General features: G+C 41.1%; 1 protein-coding gene across 3 annotated transcripts; it reads left to right on the plus strand.

Moving 5' to 3' along the window:
• The first annotated feature begins 326 nt into the window (after positions 1–326).
• Positions 327–7,442, plus strand: EXO5 (exonuclease 5). 3 transcript variants are annotated; one of them, XM_044237931.1, is made up of 3 exons: positions 327–393; positions 1,333–1,499; positions 5,937–7,442. In XM_044237931.1, exon 3 carries the CDS (start codon positions 5,957–5,959, stop codon positions 7,070–7,072), a length of 1,116 nt encoding a protein of 371 aa, XP_044093866.1. In that variant the 5' UTR covers positions 327–393; positions 1,333–1,499; positions 5,937–5,956; the 3' UTR covers positions 7,073–7,442. The 3 variants fall into 3 exon arrangements, with proteins under 3 accessions (XP_044093866.1, XP_044093867.1, XP_044093868.1); XM_044237932.1 differs by lacking the exon at positions 327–393 and adding an exon at positions 663–750; XM_044237933.1 differs by lacking the exons at positions 327–393; positions 1,333–1,499 and adding an exon at positions 701–750.
• The last annotated feature ends 4,260 nt before the right edge of the window (positions 7,443–11,702 follow it).

Here is an 11,702-nt window from a genome sequence, read left to right on the forward strand (position 1 = left end):
AAAAGACCATCTTTTTTATCCTTTGCTATGCGATGCCACCTTTATTGTAAATCAAGTTTCCCACGTGTGATAAAACTGTAAAGCAAGGAAGTGACTGTCCTAAAAGTCAGACTAGTGCGTTTCCTCAGGAAGGGGCGTTGGGGGTGTATTTGGAAAGCAACAGTCACTTTTCTATTTTTGATCTAAGGATGACGTATCTTTTCAATACTTAATATTTACCTTTATTTTCTATTTCAGAATATAGCTGTGTTAAAGGGTTGCAAGATGGGCGCCAGCATCTTTGCAAAGGGAGCTCGTGGCCGTTCTCAGCAGGAAACGCCGGCGCGAGGAGCAAAGGCGGTGCGGAACCCAGGAGACAAAGCCAAGACCGCAGCACTGAACGGACAGAGGCCGGTGCGCGGGGGTACAGGGACGCGCGCATACGTCTCTCGGACCCTGGCTAGGAGGTAGCCGGGAGCCCCGCCGCAGTGAGGGCTTCCGGGTCAGACGACAGCGCCGTTCCGTCCGGATTTAAGCCAGACGCACAGCCAGCGGCGCGCGGGGACCGCCCGCCCCAAAGCGGCCGCTCACCTTAGCCCCCTACTCTACCCCGCCGCGAGAGGGAGTCCGGGGCGCTCTGGCACTCGCTACAACCAGGAGCCGCCGCTGAGGCCTCTGGGAGGGGGCGGGTCTCGGGCGGCCGCTGAGCATTCTGGGTGTGTCTTGTTCCCGGGAGCTGTGCGTACTCGGCTGCTCAAGCTCTGCGGGCAGGTAAGGGGCAGCGCCCGGGAGCAGTTCCGAGGCCGCGGAGGAGCCGGGAAGAGTCCGGGGTTCGGAGGAGTAGACAAGGATAGGACAAGGCCGAGGAATGGGGGTGGGGAACTCAGGGGATGCGGTGTGGAGCGCAGGGGTCTGTCGCCGCGGCCCCCAGCTGGGAGCTGCCCGGGCAGCGGCTTGTCGTGTTTGCCTTCGCAGGCCAGGCTTCTGGACCTTTCATGGAGGTCCACTGGAACCCCTTGCCAAGCCGGCGACCCCTTGCTGTCATTTCCGACTCCCCCAAGACATTGTAGGGAGTGCTCAGTCAACTTCAGGGTAGGCGTGGAATTCCTGGGCTGACAGTGGTTTGGGGCTGTTAGAAAGGTCCGGGCTGAAGGTAAGCACTCTCGGAGCCCACAAGTCAGGATGTTGAGGGTGAAGGTCGTGGCAGCCCCTCAGGCAGCCAGGAACCCATCAGAGAAGAAAAGCCTTTCACCTGAGGTCTGCGGAGCACCTGGGCTGAGGTTTGGGGCTGGAAGAGGGACCTGATTTTGGAGCTGTTGGGGGACTTTGGTTATTTTTGACTCTTGCTTGCAGGGAGCAAAGATTGGATTAAGTAACTACATCCGGGTTGCGGGGAAAACGAAGTCATGGAGAATTTGATCCAGGAGAGAGGCAAGCGTTACCTCTCATCTGGGATGGGCAACAGCCTGTGTCGAGTAGATCAGAGAGGAGGAAACGCCGCACTGTGAGGGACTGGTCAGGTGAGAAAGGACCAAAAGTCTCCGTTCTACCACAGTATGCGCAGAGTTGCTGATCTGGATTCTTCAATGCAGCCCTGGTTTTTCAGAGCTCTTTTCTCCTCCCTTGGCCGTGTCATTTTAGCATTTTGCACTTCCTGGTGGGGAGAAAGATCAGCCACCTCCCAGGGTAGTAGAAGTTTCCTCTTTCCTAAAGTTTAATTTTATTTGTCAGAGGGAATAGATAATCATCTCTTCCTTGGGGAGGGAAGGGAGCTCCACATTTGTTGAATGTTAGTATGTATATAATGTTTTATCATTATTTTGGGTAGCTGAGTAGGGTCAGAAGGAGTGCTCCAAAGTGTCAGTAGCTTCAGGAAAAGGAAAAACTTGCCGAAGAATACTCATAAGGCAAGAGCATCTTACTAAATACTACTGACCTAGTCGGGATAGGATTTAGAATGTAGATCCATAGGACTCCAGACTCTTGCCATTGTTCTATTTCCTGAACATTTCGTTTCATTCACTTACCACCTAATAATTGTTACCATTCCTATGTACTACCTGTATTGTTATTTTCATATTTTAAATTTTATACTTTCATTTATTTAAAAACCAGATTTGTCCTAAGAAATACTCTCTATGAAATTATGATTTGATGGAAACTCTAATAGTTTTATATTCTGAGATAAGTCTAAAAATGTTGACCTTTGTGCCATGTAAAATCATCTCATGTCAGAAAGATACAAACTTACATTAGGGACACAGTGTACTGCATTGCCTGGATTTTTTTCTGCATAGGAAAGTCCAGGCAACACATCTGAGTCTAAATTGTCCATCACCAGTGAATTGTTTTCTTCTTTGAGATGAATAATTCCACAGAGAATGCCCCCTTTTTGTGTCTTCTCTACGAAACATTTCGCTTAACCTGTTCAGGGCTACCCTATTCTCAGTATGTAAAGTAAATACAAAGTCCATACCTTCCAGGAGCTTACTCTCTCTTTGGCAGTTAATACTCACACATGAATTAATCTACAACAGTACTGTTCAATAGAACTTTCTGTGGTCAGGGTAATGTGTATCTTTGCCTTATGATGTAGTACCCACTAGCCACATGTAGCTTTTGAGCACTTGAGATGTGCCTAATGCAACAGAAAAATGGGGTTTTAAATTTTATTTTATTTTAGGGACACCTGAGTGGCTCAGTCAGTTAAGTGGCTGCCTTCGGCTCAGGTTGAGTCCTACATGGGGCTCAGTGGAGGGCTGCTTCTCCCTCTTCCTCTGCCTGCTGCTCTCTCTGCTTGTGTTCGTTCTCTCTCTCTGTCAAATAAGTAAATAAAGTCTTAAAAATAAATACATAAACTTTATGTTATTTTACTTAATTTAAATAGCCACATGTGGGGCACCTAGGTGGCTCAGTGGGTTAAGTTTCTGCCTTTGGCTCAGGTCATGATCTCGGGTCATGAGCTCAGGATCGTGGGATTGAGCCCTGCATCAGGCTCTCTGCTCAGCAGGGAGCCTGCTTCCCTCCCTCCCCTCTGCCTGCCTCTCTGCCTACTTATGATCTCTGTCAAATAAGTAAATAAAATATTAAAAAAAAAAAGCCACATGTGGCTGATGGCTACATATTGGACAGCCCAGGTCTAAATATTTGAAAAACAAACAAACAAACAAAACCTTTCAAGGTTAGTTGATTGGGATTTAGTGCCCTCCCACTAGGGAGGAAAACACCCCAGGTGTACATGTTAATTGCCATTTAACTTCAGTTTCTTTTTTTTTTTTTTTTTTTAAGATTTTATTTATTTATTTGACAGAGAGAAATCACAAGTAGATGGAGAGGCAGGCAGAGAGAGAGAGAGGGAAGCAGGCTTCCTGCTGAGCAGAGAGCCCGATGCGGGCCTCGATCCCAGGACCCTGAGATCATGACCTGAGCCGAAGGCAGCGGCTTAACCCACTGAGCCACCCAGGAGCCCTAACTTCAGTTTCTTGACAGAGGGTCGATTCTCTCCCAACTTCCAGGGACTTCATAGTCCAACTAACATTACTCATTTTGAAATAGTCATCACCTAAGGCACATTTATAATTTAAGACACTTGTACAAATGTGTAGATTCTGTGTTTTATTTCTATTAAAGTATCTTATAAAGCAATAACTGTATAGGATAGAAGCAGAAGTCTTCACATTGTATTACTTTTGTTCATTGCAAATAACTTCTCTTCCAGCTATATCTATGTTTCCTTTCATTAGGGACATTCCGACTATTTAAAAATGAGTTAGGTACAACCATAACTAATAATACCATTTTCAAGGTATCAGTTCTTAAGCTTTTAATATGGGAATTGGTGCATTCAGTTTATTCATTGCTTATTAGATTAGCAAAGAGAAAACTTAGCTCATAGTTACCTCAATCAGTTTAAATTCTGTGTCAGATTATTTTACTGGCACCCAGAGTCAAATACTGGTGGACTGGTCATACCTCGTTTTGTTTTGTCTTATCTCTGTGCTAAATTAGATATGTGAGGTTGGGAATAAGGCTTAAGAAGAGTATCTTTACAAGGTAATTTGCCTACTTTCTTAAGATTAAAAATGTTTGAGAGACAAAGCAAATCAAACATAATGTGTGTTCTTTGTTCCCTGGTTTAAAGAAAAGTTATCCAAGACATTATAAGGCAGTTGGGGAAATTTGAGTATCGGTGGTAGTATTAGGGAATTAATAATTTAGTTAGATGTGATAACAACATTGCAGTTAATGTAGGAGGTTGTCCTTGTCTAGAAATGTATGCTGAAGCACTTATATCTATAAATGATATGTTGTGATATCTGCGATTTACTTTAAAATAGCCAAAGTAAAATCGCCAAAGAAAATGCACACATGAAAGATGCAAATACAGCAACATGTCAACAGTTGTTTGTCTGCGTGGTATGTGTATAGGTGTCCCTTGTTCTATTTCTCTGTATATGTGCAATTATTTGCAGCAAAAATTTTTTTTTTTTTTTGACAGACAGAGATCACAAGTAGGCAGAGAGACAGGCAGAGAGAGAGAGAGGAGGAAGCAGGCTCTCTGCGGAGCAGACAGCCCGATGTGGGGCTCGATCCCAGGACACTGGGATCATGACCTGAGCTGAAGGCAGAGGCTTTAACCCACTGAGCCACCCAGGTGCCCCCTTTGCAGCAAATTTTTAAAGAGTACCTGTCCCACAGTAGAGTAGTGAGGCCTTGGATGTAAAGCACTCGGTGGCTAGCGCTCAGTAACTGTGCAATAAAACATTCACTGGTATAGCAGATATAGTGGTATTGTATAGTGGTTATTGACATGGGTTTTTTTTTAAAGATTTTATTTATTTATTTGACAGACAGAGATCACAAGTAGGCAGAGAGGCAGGCAGAGAGAGAGGGGGAAGCAGGGAGCCTGATGCGGGGCTCGATTCCAGGACCCTGGGACCATGACTGGAGCTGAAGGCAGAGGCTTTAACCCACTGAGCCACCCAGGTGCCCGACAGATATTTTTAATCATAAGCTAATTTCTTGTGGAAGTAAAAAATAAACCTAGTGGGAAACACCAATTTCTGTGATGCTGGGAGGGTAATTTACAAAGTCTGTAGGGTAAAGTAGAACCCAGCAAGAGATTTTCTTTTTTGCCATTTCCTTGATATATCTCAAATATAAAAAGCCACTAATGTCCACATGTTGCTGTGAACATCCTCTCTCATTACTTCATGTCATTGTGTGTGAGCAGATCTATTTGTATTTATCTATACTTAATCTTTGAATTTTGCCATATTGTGTTCCTGAGAGCTACATTTAAAAAGAGCTGATTTTTCTTAAAGAACAGTTTCTAATTGAGTTTCCTAGTCAAGGACTTTGTATCGAAGGAATCAAAGAAGTGGATATGGTTTTACCAACATTACCCCAACATTTACATACAAAGATCTATACTCACTTAAAATAATGAAATAATGTCCCAAGTCAGTAGAATTTTGCAGCAGAAAAGGCAGACCTCAAATCTCCTCTTTTTTTTTTTTTAAAGATTTTATTTATTTATTTGACAGATCACAAGTAGGCAGAGAGGCAGGCAGAGAGAGGCAGGTAGGAAGCAGGCTCCCTGCTGAGCAGAGAGCCTGATTCGGGGTTTGATCCCAGGACCTTGAGATCAGGACCTGAGCCCGAAGGCAGAGGCTTAACCCACTGAGCCACCCAGGTGCCCCCTCAAATCTCTTAAGTGAAGAAATTGAGGCCAAGGCAACTCTGTTACATTACTAGTTGATCATAAATAGATAGCCTTCTGTTACTGAATACTACATCTGCAACTACTGATATACTATATGTTGGCTAATTGAATTTAAATTATAAAAAAGATAAGCTTCTTTAAAGAATGTGAATAGCCACATTCTTTTAACCTTATTAGAATTTGACAGTACTTTGGAGAAATTATTTATTTGGATAATACATTTCTTTAACAGGATATGCAGGACTTTGTGCCATGGCAGAGACTGGGGAAGAGGGGTCAGGAGAGGCCTCAGGGTTCTCAGACATGAGTGACTCAGAGTTTCTAGAGTATCTGGATCTGGAAGATACTCAAGAGTCAAGTGCTTCACTTAGCAAGCCTGGCCCTTCTTCCGAACTCCCTGGGAAGGATAGCAAGCTCATAAGCTTACCAACGTGGAAAAGAAGATTGGATGTCTCATCACCAATGGAGCGATTCCACCTTAAATATTTGTATGTCACTGACCTGTCTACTCAGGATTGGTGTGAACAGCAAATGGTATATGAGAAGGAGCTTCCTGGTTTCTTGGCTCCTGAGAAGGCAGCTGTTTTGGACACTGGTGCCAGCATCCACCTAGCTAGAGAACTAGAAGTCCACGATCTTGTGACTCTCCCCATCACTACTAAAGAAGATGCTTGGGCAGTTAAATTTCTGAATATATTATCAATGATTCCTGTCTTGCAGTCAGAGGGACGTGTCAGAGAGTTTCCAGTGTTTGGAGAAGTGGCAGGTGTGCTGCTCGTTGGAGTAATTGATGAGCTGCGCTATACAGCCAAGGGGGAACTGGAACTGGCTGAACTGAAGACACGCAGGCGCCCTATGCTCCCTCTGGAAGCCCAGAAAAGAAAAGACTATTTTCAAGTCAGCCTGTACAAATATATCTTTGATGCCATGGTTCAAGGGAAAGTGACCAGCACTAGCCTAATCCACCATACAAAATTATGTCCAGACAAGCCACTGGGACCGTCAGTGCTGAAGCACGCCCGGCAGGGAGGCTTCTCTGTGAAGTCCCTGGGCGACCTCATGGAGTTAGTCTTCTTGGCTCTAACCCTGTCTGACCTCCCAGTTATTGATATCCTGAAGATTGACTATATCCACCAAGAGACTGCCACTGTGCTGGGTACAGAGATGGTGGCTTTTGAAGAGAACGAGGTGAAAAGCAAAGTGCAGCACTATATGGCCTACTGGATGGGCCACCGAGAGCCTCAAGGGGTTGATGTGGAGGAGGCTTGGAAATGCCGGACATGCAGCTATGCAGATATCTGTGAGTGGAGGAAGGGCGGTGGGATGCCCAGCTCCGTTCTAGAGCACCAGGCCAAAAGAGTGGAATGAACAGAAGGGTATGCCTTCTTCAGGAACTTTGAGCCTTCCTGCTCCTAATGTACTCAGCAGAATGAAAGAGGACCCGTCTTTGAGCTTGGCTTTCATGGAGAATGTTCTTACTTTGGTTCTTTCCATATTTCCTCAAATTCTTACCACTCAAATCATTCAGGGGTGAGTGGGAGAAATCTGGGATTAGATGATCTCTGGAACTGTGCTGCGAATTGCCCAGAAGACACGTGCTCAGCGTGGCTGGAGCAAAAGGTATCTTTCAGCAATCATTGCTTTCTTAAGAAGATTCTAAAGTTTCTATTAAGTCTCTTCTCCTTTTTTTCTAGGTCAAGGCTTTCTACATTTTATATAATAAAATAAAATGAAATGCTGTCCAGGTCAGTTGAACTGATTTTTTTTTTTTTAATAATCTGAATCATTCAGAGATGACCACTATAAATAGTTGTGCGTATGTAATTCAAGCCTTTAAGTACATAACATAAACATATTTCTAAAGCAGAATTAGTGGGATGAACACACCAAGAATTTAAAATAAGCATGATAAATATGCTGAAATAAGGGAAAATGAAGCAGGAGAGGAGATCATTAAAAAATGAAAACATTAGATATAAAAAAATAGGATAGATGAAGTAACATGTAACATTCACACCTAACTATACCACTCCTAGGGATAGGTCAAGAGAAGCTCTCACACATTTGAGGAAGAGTATACTTTCTAGTACTTTCACAATAGCAAAACCTAAACCTAGAAAGTATCCAGGTGCCCATCATCAGAAGAGTGTGGACAATGTATAACAGCCAAAAGAAATGAGCCACAATGACGTGCAACTTGGGTGACTCTTAGCACAATATTACGTGAAAAGATAAGTCCCCACAGCTTACATACGGTATGGTGCCCTTTTTATAAAGGGAGAATCAAAAAATTAAATACATTTTAAGGAAAATGTGAAAATAATGGAGAGGAATCGCCATGTATTTAAGAAGGCAGTGGAGCCCTTAATTGCAAACATCACCAAAGAGGCCAGAGGGAAGAATGATATGGATATCATCTGGAAGGAAAAGGCTTGTTTATGCAAACACTGCCAGAGAATTTGCATAATTAGATGGAAGGGGGAGAAGAGTTGGCAGGGGTGGGGTTTCCATATGAACCAGCAGAATGGTGAATATTGTAAATGTGACTCCATGTTCTACATGAACTGGTAAAACCTGGACATTTTTTTGGAGTTATGGTAGATTACCTCTGGAGGTGTTCTAAGCTACACATAAAATTTTCTTATGGACAATGGGAATCTTAATAATAACTCTTTTCTCATTTACTGAGTGAGTGTTATGTGCCAGGTATTGAGCTAAGCACTTTGATTAAATCTATATATCCATTATTATCCCTGATGAGGGAATTGAGGCTTAGGAGGCTTCTAAAACTTGTCTGAGATCCTACAGTTTGAAAATGGTAGGCTCCAAGCTAGATATGTCTGATTGCAGTGCTTATTAAGCTCAACCATTATGCTATTACGTATTTCTTGCTGTTGTTAAGCCTCCTACACTGTATCTTATTCTAGGCCCTAGGAAGTTTGGAATCAAACTGGGGTCATAGTTAAAAAACTGGACTTTATGGGATAAACAGTATTAAGCTAACAGTCTTCAAGAAAACAGCTTGCTCAGAGTTCTGTTGGCATCATTTTAGTTATACTAGAAGTTTTAAAAGAGGAAAAGGAAAAATCAGTTGGTTTCAGACAATGACATTGTCAGAATTCAATAGTTCTGTAATTCAGTAATACCCTGAGCTCTCAAATCCTTACATTAACATCTCCTTGTCATCGTCTTATGGTTTCTCACAAGATAAGTTGAGACATCTTTAGGGATCACCCCAGGATCACTGGTGCTATTCTCTACAGCAAATGCTTCCCTGGTTTGCAGCTTCCACATGGTTAATAATGTCATCTCTCCCTTGGAAATTCTGCTCAAAGTTATCTGAACTCTAAATTATGGACCTCTTGGATATTTGTCCCATGAGTGGGTAAATGAAAAGAGACATAACAAAGCTGTTTCTTGATTATTTAAAAATTTGCTTCCTGGGCCAGAGAATAGGTTGAATATTTTAATTAGGACTAGTTCCAACTGTTTATAGTAGAAATTGCCAAAACAATTTTTGTTTTGTTTAACCAAACAAAATAGAAATTTATTTCTTATATGACAAAAACCCTAAATAATAGTTAGTCTAGGTTTGATGTTGTACTCCATGGTGTCAGGAACCTAAGTTCTTCTCTCTTGTTTCTTTAACATCAACAGGTATCTTCCTACTTAATAGTAGGAATAAAATTTTAAAAATTATTTATTTTAGAGTGAGAGTGAGTGGGGGAGGGGCAGAGAGCGAGGTAGAGAAGAAGGCTCTCCATTGAGCAGGGAGCCAGATATAGGGATTGATCCCAGGACCCTGGGATCATGAACTGAGCTGAAGGCAGACGATCAGCTGTTGGAGCTGTCCAGGTGCCCCAACTTTACTTTTGTTTTAAATTGCGCTATTCAATAAGCTGGGAAGCTGAGTATCTGTTACTTATTGGTAATTTGTATTTCCTCTAAGAAATGACTGCTTATATTCATTGCCCATTTTTAATGAGGATTTTAATCTTCTAAAATCTGAAAAGCCAGCATATTGTTTAATTTCCTCTGTGGTGGATTTTTCTGAATAAATAATACATGCTCATTATAAAATACATTAAAATGAAAGGAAGAAAGGACTTCCACCAATATTTTTTCAACTATTGCTTTATTTATTGCTTCTCTGGGTTATTGCTTCTCTATTTTCTCTTTTTGGAAACTGTTACATGTATTTCTATTATATACACTCTCTGATTCCCCTAATTTTCCTCATTATTTTATTCTCTGTTATTTTCTTTCAATACTGAGATAATTTTTGTGCTTTTCTTCGACTGCTCAACTTGGAAAGATTTCTTTGCTTAGTATTCCAGTATTTTCTTCTGGAGTGCCTGTTATGTGTAAAATTTCCTTGACTTGCCTTCTACATCTGTTATCTTCTCTTCCATATTTCACTCTTTTTGTTTTCTATCTTTACATTCTAAGACTTCTTTGACCTGGTAATCTAATTAACTGAGATCCTAGCATTTTCCCACTCTTCTCTTCTGCTATTCAAGTAGCCACTGAAGCATTTTGCCCAGTGATTTTATTTTTCATTCCCACCCCCAATTTTGCTGTTCTCTGATTTTCCCCTCTTTCCACACAGGGAATAGGTATTAGTGTAGCAAATGTGGTAAATGCTTCAGTGAGTATTGAGCTCATTAGAAAGGTCACACAGAAACCTTAAAGTCTGATTAACATGTTGGGGATTCAAACAGGGCATAGATCTTTGCTATAATGAGAGAATTCACACAGTGAAGAAACTAGAAATATGATACATATGGTAAATGCTTCAGTTGTAACATAATTCTTCATGTTCTCCTGAGAAGAAAAAAAAATTTAAAGGTGAGGGATGCAGAAAAGATTCAGTGCTAACTCAAATTTTCATATTCATCAGAGAATCCATATGGTTAGAAACCTGTGACAAGAGCCTCAGGTAGAATATAGGTTTTCAAGTTCTTCAGAGAGATTACATAGGAGAAAGGCCCTCTAAATGTATGAAGAGAGGTAAAGGTTTTAGTGATAACTCAAAACTTCACATCCATCAGAGTGCAGGAAAGAAAGGAACCCAATAAGAATGTTGTGCATGGTAAGAGCTTCAGCCAAAATGCAAATCATCATGTACATCAGAATCCACACTGGAGAAAAACCTTACACATGTGGTAATTGTTCTAAAAGGGGAGTTCATGTTGATACAGGCATACCTCAAGAAACAAAGAAACAAAAAATCTGAAACAACTTTACACCTAAAGGAACTAGAAAAAGAAGAATAAGCAAAACCCAAATTTAGAAGAATAAAGGACCTAAGGGCCAAAATAAATGAAATAGAGATTAAAAAATAGCAAAGATCACTGAAATGAAAACCTGGTTCTTTGAAAAGATAAACATAATTGATAAACCTCTATGCAGACTCATCAAGAAAAAAAAAAAAAAGAGAGAGCCAAAATAAAACCAGAAATGAAAAAGAAGTTGTAACTGACAGTACATAAATACAAAGGATTATAAGGGACTTACCAAGAACAATTATTGCCAACAAATTGGAAAACTTGGAAGAAACAGATAAATTCCTAGGAACATAAAACTTTCCAAAACTGATTCATGGATAAATAGAAAATCTGAATAGACAAATATAAGTAATGTAATTGAATCACTATTTTTACCCCCCACCAAAAACCCCCCCAAAATTCTAGGACCAAATAGCTTCATAGGTGAAATCTACCAAACATTTAAAGAGAAGTTAGTACTTCTCCTTTTCAGATTATTCCAAAAAATTAAAGAGGAAGGAACATTTCCAAACTCATGAGGCCAACAAGTACATGAATATAGGCTCAACATCACCAATCATCAGAGAAATGCAAATCAAAACCACAATGAGATCACCTCACACCTGTGGATTAGATATTATTAAAAAAATAAATAACAAGTGTTGGCAAGAATGCAGAGAAAATGGAACCTTTATACACAATTGGTGGGAATGTAAAGTGGTGCAGCCACA

The sequence above is a fragment of the Neovison vison genome, chromosome 2 (genome assembly GCF_020171115.1).
Source record: "Neovison vison isolate M4711 chromosome 2, ASM_NN_V1, whole genome shotgun sequence".
Taxonomy (NCBI): Eukaryota; Metazoa; Chordata; class Mammalia; order Carnivora; family Mustelidae; genus Neogale; species Neogale vison.